We start from the raw sequence: 16,683 nt of genomic DNA, 5'->3' as shown, positions 1-16,683 counted from the left end.
ATACAATTTCTCTTTTGCTGCACGTCAACGGTTAGCCAGAAAGAAAACATATTTTTAAATATGCATAGGTTTCAGTTCTAAGAGCAGCTCAAAATAGCAACAAAAATTAACCTAATAATAATAGTACTGATATAAATAACTGAACTCTTTCAAATCTATCCTGAAAAGATCAAGTTAGCTACAACATATCAATTTGACATGTACATTTTAATAGGAAAACATACTGGGGACCTGGAATCCCAGATTATGGGCAATTCTGAGAAACTGTAGTCAAATCCGCTAAGCAATGGAATATTGCAAAATTACACTTATGTTTGTATCACTTTAAAACAACGATAACTTGACATCCATTTTGCTGCAGATGACCTTGCTGGAATTCCCCAGCATGAGAACTGGAAACACTGCTTACAAATTTTGCATCTGGTAAGACCTGGTGTGGGATCTGCAAGTTCATTCATTTGAATTTATTTTATGACTGTAGGGATGAAAGACTGAGGTAAATTACATATATTTTTAACTATTTGTGCTTACAACAATGTTTGTAATTTTTCAAAAGTATTATATGACCTAAAAATATATTACTTTGATTTTTTTTAAATACTTGTTAATATTGATTCTGAAAATGTTTTAAATGCCTTATTTGATTAGGCATGGCCCCTGAGCCATAGTTAGTCCAAGAGGTTTTTGGCCATTAAGTTTTTTTTTATTGCTGAAACACCAAAGTGGAGGACAATGAGGTTTCTGCACAATGTTTGCATACTGTACCAATTAGACCAGTTGGTACAAAGAAAAATGGTACAAAAAGAAAAACTAACAGCATAACACCCTAGCATGAGGAACATATTTGAAAACAATAACATACTTTAACTCAAAGTACTGAACGCGAAAAAGAGTAGGAATGCTCCCCATCATCATCTTTTATTGTTTCTCAATTACTTTATCTTTCACAAATATACTTACATGTCACTATGAGGAATAGGCTTTGGTGATGGGTGCGGCATACTGGCTTCCAAAATGTCATTAAAACTGGTGTTTCCTACATTCTTGGCCAGCTAGAAGCAAAACAAATGTATCAATTTATTTGATCAATTTATTCTCTCAAAGGTATATTCAATTCAATTCAACTCAACTTTATTGTCATTGCACAAATACGAGTATAGGTACAACGAAATGCAGTTTAGCGTCTGGTCATAGTCATAGTGCAAGATAGTAGAAGTAAAAATAAAAATACAAAATAAGCAAACAATAAAAATAAAAAATACTGGTTAACAATGTGTGGATTGTGGATGAATTAAAACTGGTACATAGGCAAATAACTGTATATAAATGGGAGAGTCTAAAGATAGCTAGCGACGGGACTCTGAGTTCAGCAGTGTAATGGTGTTATTGAAAAAGCTGTTCCTCAGCCTGCTTGTGCGAGACCTGAGGCTCCTGTACCGCCTCCCTGATGGGAGGAGGGCAAACAGTCCATGGTTAGGGTGAGAGGGGTCCTTGATGATTTTCCCAGCCCGTCTCAGACACCGTTTTCGGTGGAGGGCATCCATGGCAGGGAGCGGGGCACTGATGATGTGCTGAGCGGTTTTCACCACCCGTTGCAGTGCCTTCCTGTCAGCTGCGGTGCAGCTGCTGTACCATACCGTGAAGCAGGTGGTCAGGATGCTTTCTATGGTACAGCGGTAGAAGTTGGACAGGATCTGGGGGGACTGGTGAGCTTTCTTAAGCCTCCTCAGAAAGTAAAGGCGCTGCTGCGCCTTTTTGATCAATTTGGCGATATGGAGGGACCAGGACAGATCCTCTGAGATGTGTACCCCGAGGAATTTGTAGTTGGAGACGCGCTCCACCTCAGTCCCGTTTATGTGGATGGGGGTATGTCTGCCACCTCTGGTCTTCCTGAAGTCAACAATGATTTCCTTCGTCTTCTTGGAGTTGAGGACGAGGTTATTATTGGCACACTAGGCTGCCAGGTTCTGGACCTCCTCCCTATAGGCTGATTCGTTGTTGTCGCTGATTGAAGCTAATCAATAAAAATGTTTTTCAGACTAGAGGCCTATGGCTACTGGGGTGCCTCAGGGGTCGGTGCTGGGCCCATTGCTTTGTCATCGATAGCAATGAATTAGATTGGAATGTGAAAGGCATGATTAGTAAGTTTGCAGATGACACTAAACTAGGTGGAATTGTAGACAGTGAAGATGGTTATCAAAAATTACAGCAGAATCTTGATCAGCAGGGCAAGTGGAATGAACAATGGCTAAGGGAGTTTAATGTAGATAAGTGTGAGGTGTAGCATTTTGGGAAGTAAATCCAGCGCAGGACATTCACAGTGAATGGTGGGGCCCTGGGGAGTGTTGCACAGCAAAGGGAGCTAGGAGTATAGATAGATTATTCACTGTAGATAGGGTGGTAAAGGCGGCTTTTGGTACATTAGCCTTCATCAGTCAACGTAATGAGTATAGAAGTTGGGATGCTATGTTACAGTTGTACAAGACGTTGTTGAAGCTGCGATTAGAGTATTATGTTCAGGTTTGGGTACTCTGCTATAGGAAAGATGTCATTAAGCTCGAAGGATTGCAGAGAAGATTTACAGTGCCCTCCATAATGTTTGGGACAAAGACGCATCATTTATTTATTTGCCTCTGTACTCCACAATTTGAGATTTGTAAGAGAAAAAATCCGTGGTTAAAGTGCACAGTCAGATTTTATTAAAGGGTATTTTTAAATATTTTGGTTTCACCATTTAGAAATTACAGCTGTGTTTATACATAGTCCCCCCCCATTTCAAGGCACCATAACGTTTGGGACACATGGCTTCACAGGTGTTTGTAGTTATCAGGTGTGTTTAAATTGCCTCCTTTATGCAGGTAGAAGATAGTTCTCAGCATCTAGTCTTTCCACCAAACTTTCCATCACCTTTGGAAACTTATTGCTGTTTATCAACATGAGGCCCAAGGTTGTGCCAATGAAAGTCAAAGAAGCTCATTATGAGACTGAGAAACAAGAATAAAACTGTTAGAGACATCAGTCAAACCTCAGGCTTCCCAAAATCAACTGTTTGGAACATCATTAAGAAGAAAGAGAGCACTGGTGAGCTTACTAATCACAAAGGAACTGGCGGGCCAAGGAAGACCTCCACAGCTGATGGCAGAAGAATTCTCTCTATAATACAGAAAAATCCCCAAACACCTGTCCGACAGATCAGAAACACTCTTCGGGAGTCAGGGGTGGATTTATCAATGACCACTGTCCACAGAAGACTTCATGAATAGAAATACAGAGGCTACACTGCAAGATGCAAACCACGGGTTAGCCGCCAAAATAGGATGGCCGGATTACAGTTTGCCAAGAAGTACTTAAAAGAGCAACCACAGTTCTGGAAAAAGGTCTTGTGGACAGATGAGACAAATATGAACATATCAGAGTGATGGCAAGAGCAAAGTATGGAAGACAGAAGGAACATACCAAGATCCAAAGCATACCACCTCGTCTGTGAAACACGATGGTTGGGGTGTTATGGCCTGGGCATGTATGGCTGCTGAAGGTACTGGCTCACTTATCTTCATTGATGATACAACTGCTGATGGTAGTAGCATAATGAATTCTGAAGTGCATAGACACATCCTATCTGCTCAAGTTCAAACAAATGCCTCAAAACATTGGCCGGTGGTTCATTCCACAGCAAGACAATGATCCCAAACATACTGCTAATGCAGTAAAGGAGTTTTTCAAAGCTAAAAACTGGTCAATTCTTGAGTGGCCAAGTCAATCACCCGATCTGAATCCAATTTAGCATGCCTTTTGTATGCTGAAGAGAAAACTGAAGGGGACTAGCCCCAAAACAAGTATAAGCTAAAGATGGCTGCAAATAAAGGCCTGGCAGAGCATCACCAGAGAAGACACCCAGCAACTGGTGATGTCCATAAATGGCAGACTTCAAGCAGTCATTGCATGCAAAGGATATGCAACAAAATACTAAACATGACTACTTTCATTTGCATGACATTGCTGTGTCCCAAACATTATGGTGTCCTGAAATGGGGGGACTGCTGTAATTTCTACGTTGGTGAAACCAAAATGTATAAAAATGGCCATTATTAAAATCTGACTAGATTTAAATGTCAAAATTGTTAAAACATGCACTTTAACCACATGTGATTTTTTTCTATTACAAATCTCAAATTGTGGAGTACAGAGGCAAATAAATAAATGATGGGTCTTTGTCCCAAACATTATGGAGGCCACTGTATGCGGATGTTGTTAGGACTCGAGGGCCTGAGCTACAGGGAGAGATTTTACAAACTAGGACTTTATTCCTTGGAATGCAGTATCTTATAGAGGTGTATAAAATCATGAGGAGAATTAATAGGGTGAATGTGCAGTCTTTTACCCATGTTAGAGGAATTAAGAACTAGTGCACATGAGTTTAAGGTGAGAGGGGAAAGATTTAATAGGTGCCTGGATGGCAACTTTTTTCACTCAGTGGCGAGAGGGTTTATGGAATGATCTGCCAGAGGAGTTAGTTGAGGCTGGTACATTAACATCATTTAAAAGACTCTTGGACAGTTACATAGAAAGAAAAGGTTTAGAGGGATATGGGCAAAATGCGGGCAAATGGGACTAGCTTCGATGCAGCAACTTAGTCGGCATGCACGAATTGGGTTTAAGAGCCCGTTTCCATGCTGTATGATTGTAGTATCAGTGACCCATATCCTATATCCATTCAACTTTTTCCCCCTTGATTTGCCCATCAGATCTAATCTTCAATGCTAATAGTTTCCCAGCTAAGCAATTCCACAGCCTCATAAACATGAAGTTTCTCCTTTTATATCTCTTGCCTTTGTTCATGTCTCGACAGCTCTTTAATCCCTCAAACATCACTGAGAGTTTTGAATGGAAATAGGCTCAGTGGTTTGAAATGTAAAGGTGCACAGTTAAGGTCATAAAGACAGCACTTAAGGTTTATATGCATAGTTGTAAAGAAATAGCTATCTAGGTTAAAGATAACCCTGTATTTCCTTAATTGTAATATTCTGTGCAGTATTTAGCCTCATAATAGTGGGAAATATTGGGAGTTTTTGAGGGTATAACACATTTGTTGTTATGATACTTCAAAGAGTTCCTAAATACAAAGTACACAAAAACAATACATCAATTTGCATTTATCTTGTACATTTAACATTGTAAAAAGCAACATTACAGTTCTACATATAGTGCACATAGTGACCAAATTTATGCCAAGGTATTAACATTGCCCAAAATAATACTGATGCTGGAAATTGAAATAGAATACAGAAGAATTCTGGAAAAAAAAAAATCAGGTTGGCCAACATCAGAAATGGAAATACAGTCAATGTTTCACGTCACTGGCCTTGCATCAAAGCTGATAGTGAACTGAAGTTAAAATAAGACTATGAGTTGGGCCGAAGGACCTATTTATCTGCTGTACAACTTGATAATTACAACACCTGGTAGACACCCCAGAGTCACAGAGTAAATGAGCAAACCCCACACTGACAACACTGGTCAGGATTGAATTTAGGCTTCTAGAGCTATAATGCAGCAACTGTACTAGATTGGTCATTATACTACTCCAAATGGGAACTCCAATGAGATCCATTTTATGCTTGTATCACACAAATGTACATGGCATATACTACCATAAGCAATGTGCACACTGATGAGATGGAAAGAAAGGTAAATTACAGATTTGACTTGAAAAATGGCTGGACAGAGGGATTTGAGAGCAAGGATAATGGACAAGTGTTCAAACTGGAAAAAATGCAATGAATGGTCCACCACAAATGTCTCTGCTGGGTCCACAACTGTTCATAGCACATTTTAAAGACTTAGATGAGTTAGAAAGCCATATCTCCTAGTCAGCATTGAAAATAGCTCCCAAATCAAATACATCCTAATCCTGATGCAAAACAAGCAAATGGATTTCTAAGCAAGGATCAGAAAAAGATAAAATATTGTATTTGCCAAGTGGGGAAAATGTAGCACAATGGAGCTCCAAAGACTTGGTGTGTCAATATAAAACATATTAAATTGGCATGTCACATGGAAAGATAGCATGTCAGTCTGAAATATTAATTGTTTCTCTTTCTACAGATGCTGTCTGAACAGCTGAGTGTTTCCAACGCTTTGCTTTCGGTTCAGATTTTTAAAAAACATTTTCATTTATTGCTTACTGAAAATGTTGTCCAGCCCTTTAAGAGAACCATATCTTAAAAACATAAATTAAATACCGAATTAAAACCTGGCAAAAAAAATAAAAAAATCTTAACAGCAACATAAACACATCTCAGAAGTGTTCAGATCACACTTCACAGTATGTCAGACCACATCCTTTCCCACCAACTAATGAACTCACCAGATGTAGTGGCCCAATGCTATTTGGACAGGGAGGGAGCAACACTTAGATCCTCAACATTAAGTTCAGTCTACAGAATCAGGTCAAACATGAGCGATCAAACCTCCTCCTAAGTTCCATTTGCCTTGTCCTGACTACCACAATCTTCCCACAGTTGATAAATTAGAGCTGCTAACAATATGAACAATTTGAAAAAGCCCAGAAATCTGGATCAGGGCATTATCCTATTGACTTGTCTAACCAAATCCTGGCTCTTCAGCAAGTAGTGAGCATATCAACAAGTAATTTTACTTGACCTTGTCCTCACCAAATTAATCTGTTTGTGTTCACAATAACATTGGTAGGAACAACCACAGCACAAAGTTTGGTGAGACCATCTCCAATATATTAGGCAGCACTGCATCATGCTAAATGGGTTGGAACAATGCAATTTGAATATTAAAAGGCCTGGATAGAGTGGATGTGTAGAAGATGTTTCCACTGGTAGGAGATTCTAGTGAGAGATCTTATGTTTAGTGTGGATATAGAACGTAATCATTTTTGGATGATGTTGCTGCAGGACACTACAGATGGAAAATATGAGGGACCAAAGATAAATACATGGAGGAATAGCAGAGGGATGAGAAAGTGAAGATGGCAAACTCATGGGATGAGTTGAATATGTAAAAGGAAATTCATACCGAAGAAATTAACAAAAACAAAAGGGCAGTGCTCCGACAGGAGAGAAAGGTTAATGATTTGACATGGGTATTGAAATTACTTACATTGAGAAGCCATTTCATGCAGAGGATGAAAAAGAAAAAAAGTAAAGATATTTATTGAGTTCTTTTTCTTTAACTTTGAGTGGGCAGGAGAAACAATAACTTGAATGAGAGGTAAAAAGAATGGAACATGTTGTAATGACTAAGGGATAGGATAACTAGACGAGATATGTTCTGGATAATAAGAGCAAGGTAAGTGATAGATAATAAGAGCAAAGTGAGAGATGGAAGATGCAGTCAGGCCACAAGGCTTCATATGACAGGAAGATATCACTAAAGCCAGAGTTTGAGCAAGGCCGCAATAAACCCATGGATAGTAATGGCCTTGTTATAAATTAACGTACATTCTGATGGAGATGTGGAGAGAACGAGTGATAGCTGATCCACTAGCAGTCTGCAGGTGGAGAGATGAATGAACAGGAAAGAGATCAGCTATGAGCCCTGTTGGGGCAATGATTGAGACTAATTAATACCATTTATCTAATTATTTTACATGCGCAACAACAAATATTTTTTCGTTTCAATTTGGCGGAACCAGTCTTCGGTAATTCTCGAACTCTGGCGGTAACATATCAGCCAGTCATCATATGTCCCCACTTCCTCAATCACATGGAATGTGAGCATGGATGCAGAATAAACCACTCTGGTGATGCCCCACAATTTGTCTGATATTGTAAATTAGACCACACACGGCAAAATGTAAGCATTATTATAAGTTTTCTAGAATACATTATAATTTCAATAACTCACCAAGAGTTCAGAGGTTCCTAATTTATCCAGTTCTAGTGATTGTATTCTGGAAATATGTACTCCCATTTCTCGGTGTATTCCTGAACATTCTATACATGTCAAAATTCCTAGGTTAGTTGACAGCCAAGTTGGATCTGAAAATCAAATACAAAAAATACAACGGAATTCACCAAAAAAACAAATTCTTTCTGCAAATATTAAGAGAATCCATGGAAATTCTTAACATAATTGTCACAATGTTTTAAGATGCCCACAGTGGCTCCAATTTAATTTTGGATATATGTTTAGCATTATTCTGCTATTTTAAAGATTTCTCATCATGGCCCATGCATTGGATTTTGCTACTGTCAGCCTTCATTGGAACATGATTAATTCAGTCAACTCATTCAAACCTGTTTTCCTTTTCCGCCTTAAAATGGTAGAGAGGATATTTTGTTTATAAAAGTGAATTCTACTCAATTCCGTATGCAATTGCGTAGTCTCCCTTGAAGATTCAGCATAAAGAACTGTGTACAGAGTAAAATCAAGCAAGATTTTATACTGTATTATATTATATCAATCTATGCTGTCAAAATCTTAAAATGTTTATCTTTTATTATTGTCAATTTAAATAAAAATTAATGCAGTCAGTCCCCATGGATCGCGTAGGGTTTCTTTCCTGAGAACTGTCTGTAACTCACTTTTTCCATGTCAAAAATGACCATTTTCTTTGGCTACCCATATGGTGTCACTCTGCATACACATCCTACAATTCATTCATTACAAGGAATACCGACTAATTTAACACTAGCACTCCCATAATTCAACTATTGAAACATATCCTGTATACAGCTTATTATCAGTATTTTATTGTTATTATTCATGTCTTGAAATTTTTTTTTCAAAGATTTATTGGAAATTTCATGTAAAGTCAGATTTCCATAAGGTCCCAACCCAGTAGGCTCTGTACTGATACAGATTTTCCAGCAAAATCAGGATAGGCTCACCATAAATTTCATTTTAGCCCACCATTTCCACTTTTTAATAACTGATGGTCTGCACTGCTGGCACACCAAAAACGGAAGGGGATTTCCTCCCCAAACACATTTCAAAATATTCCTACTATTAAGGAAGGTGGGAAGCAACAGTTTGACCTGTCATTTAAAGTGCAATTAGAGATTGCACAATATCAATCACTGTCACCACACCATTTTTCATTTGTGTCTGCAAGTAAAAGTAGCTTAAATGCAAATCAATTGATTTTATTGGAATACTCATAATTACCATCTCTTTTTGGTGAGGTTAATCCTTGTAAATGGAATATCCATTTACAATAATAACTTGGCTTGTTTCATTGTAGTTTGAACAGCTTTTCCATATAAATGTTACCATTTTCTTTTGTATTTTGCAATGATTTCATTGAGCATTATGACTCTTATGTTGGAGAAAGCACCGGACACAAAGGAATATAACAGGATTTTAAATGAAAAGAAAAAGATATTCAGGAAGATATGCAAATGGGTATTTATAACTGAAGTATACAAGCAGAATACAGGCAGAATGCCTGACACTAAATTGTGTGTTTGGAATAATTTGGAATAGTTTGGAATAATTTGGAATAATTTTGCCAGGTCAACAATGTTATTTCACTTAACTACATATTGATTTTCTTTATATGCAACATCTTCAAAAAATGATTTAAAAATTCTTCTTTTACAGATCAAGGTATTCTTAAAATTCAGCTAAAGAGCATGGCTCTGAAGAGGGCTTGCATGGTTTTACTATTCTTCCAATAATAGAATACAGAATGGTTCTAGAAAGTCCATCATTTGGCTTTCATGGTCACAAATGTATTATAGATTGTCCTCATTTTACATTTATGGAGCTGATCTACCTCTGAAAGTGGTTGTGCGATTGTTAATCCCAGGGGGAACAATGCTAGGGTCTTGAATTGGACATCTATCTGGGATACGTGCACCATTCCATTCATTACTACTCTTCAGGTCAATGCAAAGTTTGTTGGGATGGAGGCCGCATTCTCAGAATGGGAAAACAAACTAACAGCTTCATTTAATCTAGAACGATGTCGTCAACACGAGTCCATGTATGACAAGCCGAGCTAAATAGACATACCATTAGTAAAAGGGAAATTCTTAAAAAAAGTTCGAAAAAAAAAATCACTTGCAGAAAACGCCAGCATTTGAAAATGTCGGCACATCATTTTTTGAAATACATTAAATTTAAGATATTATTAATCAAGTTCAAGTGCAACTGACTGTAACACTAAGAGTAGCAATACTTCTGATGCAAGATAGCAGTTATGAACAACAACAAAAACTGGAAATACAATTGCATTTCACCAGTATTACCTGCAGGTGGCAGTAAGTAGATGATGGACAAAACTTTTAAAACTGAAGTAATTGTTTATTTCAGTTCTGAACAAAATACAGCTGCTCTCGACTGCATTTTGGGGCACAACAAGCTGCACTGAGGAATGAACAGTGGCAGGATACAGATAACTTCACAGCTAGAAGATGTGCAGCAGGGTGTGATTACTGTTGTGGGGGACAGTGGGGGTTGTCAAGAATAGCACAGTTGGGGAGGGTAACTGCATGGGAAAAAATTAGCAGTGAACAACATGAATTGAAAACTGGAACTAAATGCAGATTATTCACAATTGTAAACAAAGAATATTTTAGAAATATTGAAATTATCTACATTTAACTTCCTTGTTAAAAAATACTTATGAAGCACATTTTCCCAATGTCTGAAAGCTATTTACAGCCAAGTACTTTTCAAAAGTAATCACTATTGGAGGATAACCCAGCATCGATTTGGACATTGAGATCTCCCACAAAAAGCACTGAGGCAATGATCAGTTGATTCACAATTTAATTACGTTGGCTGAGGGATAAATATTAGCCAGGCCTTCAGCTCTTTCAAAATACAGCTTTTTCATCTCTTACATTCACCTAAAGGAACAGACAGAGCTCTTGTTTTAAGACCCATCTGCTTTGGCAGTGCAGCATTCTCTCATTTATTACACCAAAATATCCTCAAGCCCCTGGAGTGACACTTAAACATATAATCACCTTGTTCATGGGTAACAATGCCACCAACTAAATCACTGTGAAAAAAACTACAGCAAGTTAGTATATGATCTTACACAGTGAGCATGGATCTCTCAAAATCTGGAACTGTTATAAAACACTCAATTTTGTAGTAATATTTTAAAATATGGTAAACATTTATATTATCCATGGGAGGATTGCAAAATCTTTTCGGAGCAGAAGTTCAACAGAGCTGCTTTGTAGATTGAGCATTAAAGCAACCGTTTTTTAGTGTTCCATATACAACAGGAAGGAACTGTGTACCAGTTTTGAGCATCCAAATATGGTGTTAATGTTTGTTTAGAAGGGGGGCATGGTAGAATACATCCTGCTTGTCTTTCACACCAAAGAGCCAGCTACAAAAAGCAAATTATTGCAAGGGAACTGTAAGCCAACATTGTTTTGGATATCAATCTGGATGAAATCAAACAATTACTCATTTTACCTGGTAAGATTTGTGAACATTTGAAAATTACAGAACAATTCCAATAACATACTAATTAAAACAACATTTGCTAAAATATAAAAAGAGTAAAGACCTGAAGCTCCACAGTCACAACAGATATCATTGCCAGGCATCCGCTGCACATCTTCAATGATGGCTTTGGTTAGATCCTCGATGCTGTTCTCCCCACTGCTCTGCTCTCCTCTAAATGCCATGTTTAATGCTTCCTCTTTGCTGTTGGTTAATACTGATATCCATCTGTTTAAAAATGTAAATAATTTTAAAATATCAGAAATGACGTCATCTCAAATGCATAAACATATCAAAATGACATTTCTGGAATTAAGTAGTTGAAATATGTTAATGAAAATATCAGTACTAAATTGTGTGCTTTGTTCTGTTCTTCACAGGGTTTTTCTCCCCACATCCCGATCGACTGCTTGTCTAGTTCCCAAAACTTTGATCCGACCCTAATAATCTCCTACATATTTCCTATGGCAACATTACTGCAGATACATGGTCAGCCTTTATAAACAAGTTGAATAACTCGAGCATCTGTTATGAATCTTCCATTGTTTTTGTGCTATGAGACAGTTCTTCTCAAATGGGTAAAAATGCTTCAGTTGAACTAAAGAATAAGAGAACATCTTTAATACTATCACATCCAAACCAAGCCAGCAACTATATTCCCTTTCCCAGGTATTTTGTCAAATTAATCTGGACTGCTTTAGCTTCCATATTCAACCACAAGCTGATACCCTACAACACAGAGGTTGGATAATTCTTCCCTTGAGTTCTGCAAAGTGGATGGTGCAACATTTACCCATTCTTTTATTTTCTTCCGAGTTGACCACTTCAGTGGTCTTCGAGTTAAACTCAGACAGGTTTCACCTCAAATCTCTTGTCAGTATTCTATTCCCCTGTCAAGTTCCACTTGACTTGATAAGGCTGAACATTAAAGCCAATTCTTTTTTCATAACTTTATTCTCTTATAACTGTACCAAATCCCATCTCAGATCTTTTCTAGTCCCACAAGCATATTTATTTTCAATGTTTCCCATCTCCTCACTACCTTCTATGAACTCTGACCTTTCAACAAAGGTCTCTTCTACTTTACCGCATCCTTCATTTCACCTTTGGTAGCAGACTTTCAGCTATCTAGACCTATGCTTTAAAAGATCATTTAATATTTCCTTCTCTTACACAGACCTTTTCCATTTTACTATGTTCTTTAAAAATCCACCTTGTGACCAATCTTTGGTCACTCTTCCTAATATCTTGCTCTTACATTTAACATGTTTGTGTAAATGCATTAGCATGTTTTTCTAAGTTGACACTGCGATATGGAAATAAATAATTGTTGTATGGAATCAACTTAAACATTTTAGAAACTGCCCTTCTCAATCCCCAGCTGCATACTCTACATAATAATCACCATTACAAAAGATATATTAATTAGGATATGTCTGCAAGAAAAAGTGCAGAGGTAAAAGATAACATTAGGATATATATTTTTAAATGTTTAGTGACACATAGTGACATAAGACTGTTGGTGAAATATTTACACCTCATTCTTGCTTCCACCATGAAACAATGTTTTGAACTTCAACTCATGCTTTAGAATGACAATTATATTTCACTTTATAAATTAATCTGTGAAGATGGAATTCTGAAATTTCATGGATCCTGGTTCTCAAGGTTCATATTTAGATCAGATCTAAAACTAAATGTAAATAATGTCTGAAGAAGGGTCTCGACCCGAAACATCACCTATTCCTTCGCTCCACAGATGCTGCCTCACCTGCTGAGTTTCTCCAGCATTTTTGTCTACCTAAAACTAAATATATATATTTTCCATAAATCATCATAAAATTTAACTTTGTTATTAGAAATTCCCAGGAATTTTCAGCGCAGAAACAAGCCATTTATGCAATGGGGTAGCGTAACTTCCTGCTAGCTGTACCCCAGAACAATGAATGATTGTGCTGAAGAGGATTATATTGCACTGAGAATGACATGATGCTGTGTTTTAAGAACGGTTTCCAATATATTTGTCTAATATTGTAAAATTATAATGATACGATTTCATGTGGATATAAAAAAACATGCATTAAAATGTCTTTTGTCTCAGGAGAACTTACACTTGACATTCCTGCTCATCATCTGCTTGGAAATGATAGGTCCGGTTGTCTATGGAGAGTGTAAAGAGAAGGGGAAAAATGAATAAAGTAGCTTAAAATATATAATACAAAAAACTATTAAGTAAACAATAAAATTAACATTCACTAGACACTATTGAATAGCTGTCAAACTCTAAAAGGAGATGCAGGTGAAGTTTTCTCAATTCTTAAAATGAAACAGTGATAAGATAGGTACCACACATCTTGTTCATTTACTCAGGAAGAAGTTAATATGTTGAAAACCAAATTCCTAGGAGTGAATATCACCAGCGTCTCCTGGACCACCCATATGGAAGCAATGGCCAATAAAGCACACCAACGTTCTAATTCCTTAGATGGCTTAGGAAGTTAGGCAACTCTCACCAACTTCTACAGATGCGTCGGAGAAAGCATTTAATCAAAATACATCATCGCATGGCGAACAGATCCATCCAAGACTGCAAGTAATCGCAGAGAATTGTGAACGCAGCCCAGACCATCACACAAACCAACCTCACTTCCATTGACTCCATTTATACTTCACGCTGCCTCGGCAAGGTCATCAGCATAATCAAAGATGGGTCGCACCCTGGCCACTTCCTCTTCTCCCCTCTCGCAATGGGCAAAAGGTATAGAAGTGGGGAAACGCACACCTCTAGATTCAGGGAGTTTATTCCCAGCTGTTATCACACAACTGAACCATTCCACCACAACTAGAACGCAGTCCTGAACTATTATCTACCTCACTGGAGACTTTCAAACTACTTTTGATCCGACTTTACTGGCTTAATCTTGCACTAAATGTTATTTCGTTTATCAGGTATCTGTACACTTTGAATGGTTCGATTGTAATCATATATTGTCTTTCCGCTGACTGGTTAGCACGCAACAAAAGCATTTCACTGTACCTTGGTGCACATGATAATGAACTAAAGTAAAGTTCAGTTTTTCCAAATCAATGCATATTCAAGTGTATTTTTCTATTCAATGATTTAACTATATTAACTTGAAAACAGATTGTATTACAACAGAAAAAGTTTAAATTCAAGGTGCCTGTGTGTATGTCAATGTACACCTTCGAAAGAGATCATATCTGTTTCCATCGGGCAATAGGAACAGAAGCCTGAAAGCGCACACCATGTAAGAACAGCTTCTTCGCCTCTGTTTTCAGGCTTTTGAATGGTCCTTCCATAAGATAGGGTACTATCCTATTCATCTCTACCCCATCGCGGGCATAGGGCTTTGTCTATAGAACTGCTGCGCTACAATGCCGAGAGCCATATTTTGCAGTCTATGTCGTTCCCTTTGTTCTACTTGTTCTACTTGAGTTTGATGTAATTATATTTAGAAATAGTTATCTGATCTGATTGGATACCATGCAAAACTGTACATCAGTACACATGACAATAATAAACCTAAACATCTCTCACTGATTTAGTAATCAGTTCCTGATGTCAACCAAACATTACTTATTGATTTATCTTTGCAATCAAGCACCATAGTCTCAATCCTTGAGTTTGGTTACACAAAAAACCTAAACGGTGTACTATAATTAAAATTTCAACACAGGTTGATTGTTGCAACAGATAAAAATAGTATAGATTATTTGTAGGGATTCGATCATACTCAGAGGGAATTTGAAAGATTTCATAGAAACATAGAAAATAGGTGCAGGAGTAGGCCATTCGGCCCTTCGAGCCTGCACCGTCATTCAAGATGATCATGGCTGATGATCCATCTTCCCCACAATCCAACTGGTGTGAAATGAAATGTTCAGGAAACTAATCTAAACTCTTGTAGTTTATTTTCCTGGTTTACATGACCCTAGATCTGTAATTTTGGAGTGCAAGATAGTCGTCGGGAGGAATTTTGTCTGGAAAGGATCATGAGTCATCCCAAGGAATGCCAAGAAACTTATTGTGTAATTCAGGAAGAGATACTCAACTAGGTGACTATGTACTGGTGGCTATCTCTGGTAGGAGGAGGGAAAGCTGTGGGTAGATTCACAAGGGAGAAATGTTGGATACAAAAGAGGGATGGGGAGGGTTTGAGGGGGAGAGAGAGAGACAGAGAGAAGGAGACAGAACCTTTTTTTAAAACACATGCTAATTTACGTACAAACCTGCACGTCTTTGGCATATGGGAGGAAAACTGGAGCACCCGGAGGAAACGCACGCGGGCAAAGGAAGAATGTGCAAATTGAACTCAACAACACCAGAGGTCAGGATTGAACCTGGATTATAAATGCTGCTGGGCAACAGCTCTACCCATTACGACAATGCGCCACTCTGATTCCTTATTTTGTTTCTAGTAAAATATATTAATTTTCGATATAAATGTAGAGACCAGGATAAAGAACATAGAATGAAGAAAAGTATAGCACAGGTACACACCCTCAGTTCACAGTGTCTGTGCCAAGCTACACTAATCGCACCAATTGATCCATACCCCTCCATTCCCAGCATATCCATGTGCCTATATACAATCATCTTAAACACCTTCACCGCCACCTCTGGCAACTATTTCCAGACACCCACTACCCTCTGTTAAAAAAAAAACTTGACAGGCACATCTCCTTAAAATGTTGCGCCTTTCAGCTTAAATCTATATCCTCTTGTCTGACATTGAACATTAAAAAGGTTTGAACTGTCAAGTGTGCAAACAATGAAAAAACTAGCTCTGGATTTTAAACAAGCTTTTGACAAGACCTAGCACACAGTCTGGTTAAAAAAAGACAAACTCCATGGAAAGATTTGCAAATTGAATTCAAAGTTGGCTCAAAGGTAGATGGTTTCTGAACTGTAAGGATGTTAACAATACGGTTCCATAGAATTCAGGACCTGGTCCTGAATTTTAATAGAACACTAGACCAAGGGGAACCCCACCTCGCAGGTGCGTCTAGAGAAGGGGGGGGGGAAGGGGTTAGAGACGGTCAGAAAGAGAGGGCAGAGAGAGAGGGGGCAGAGACAGAGGAGCAGAGACAGGGAGAGTGGGGCAGAGAGGGAGGGAGAGAGGGGGAGCAGGGAGGGGGTGGGGGGAGAGGAGAGGGGGGGGAGGTTGAGGGGGGGGGAGGTTGAGGGGGGGGGAGGTTGAGGGGGGAAGAGGGGGGGGG

At 38.1% G+C, this 16,683-nt stretch overlaps 1 protein-coding gene across 5 annotated transcripts in view; it reads right to left on the bottom strand.

The window, feature by feature from the left end:
* Window positions 1–16,683, bottom strand: part of asap1 (ArfGAP with SH3 domain, ankyrin repeat and PH domain 1) — a 184,700-nt gene that overhangs the window by 45,892 nt on the left and 122,125 nt on the right. For all 5 annotated transcript variants that reach the window (XM_033018990.1, XM_033018987.1, XM_033018986.1 and 2 more), the window contains 4 exons: window positions 13,554–13,602; window positions 11,507–11,670; window positions 7,879–8,012; window positions 961–1,052 (listed from right to left, as the gene is read on the bottom strand). In XM_033018990.1, the coding sequence (XP_032874881.1) occupies window positions 961–1,052; window positions 7,879–8,012; window positions 11,507–11,670; window positions 13,554–13,602 (439 nt within the window). The remainder of the gene's footprint in view (window positions 1–960; window positions 1,053–7,878; window positions 8,013–11,506; window positions 11,671–13,553; window positions 13,603–16,683) is intronic.

Source organism: Amblyraja radiata, chromosome 4 (assembly GCF_010909765.2).
Source record: "Amblyraja radiata isolate CabotCenter1 chromosome 4, sAmbRad1.1.pri, whole genome shotgun sequence".
Lineage (NCBI taxonomy): Eukaryota > Metazoa > Chordata > Chondrichthyes > Rajiformes > Rajidae > Amblyraja > Amblyraja radiata.
This window is presented reverse-complemented; position numbering and strand designations above follow the sequence as displayed.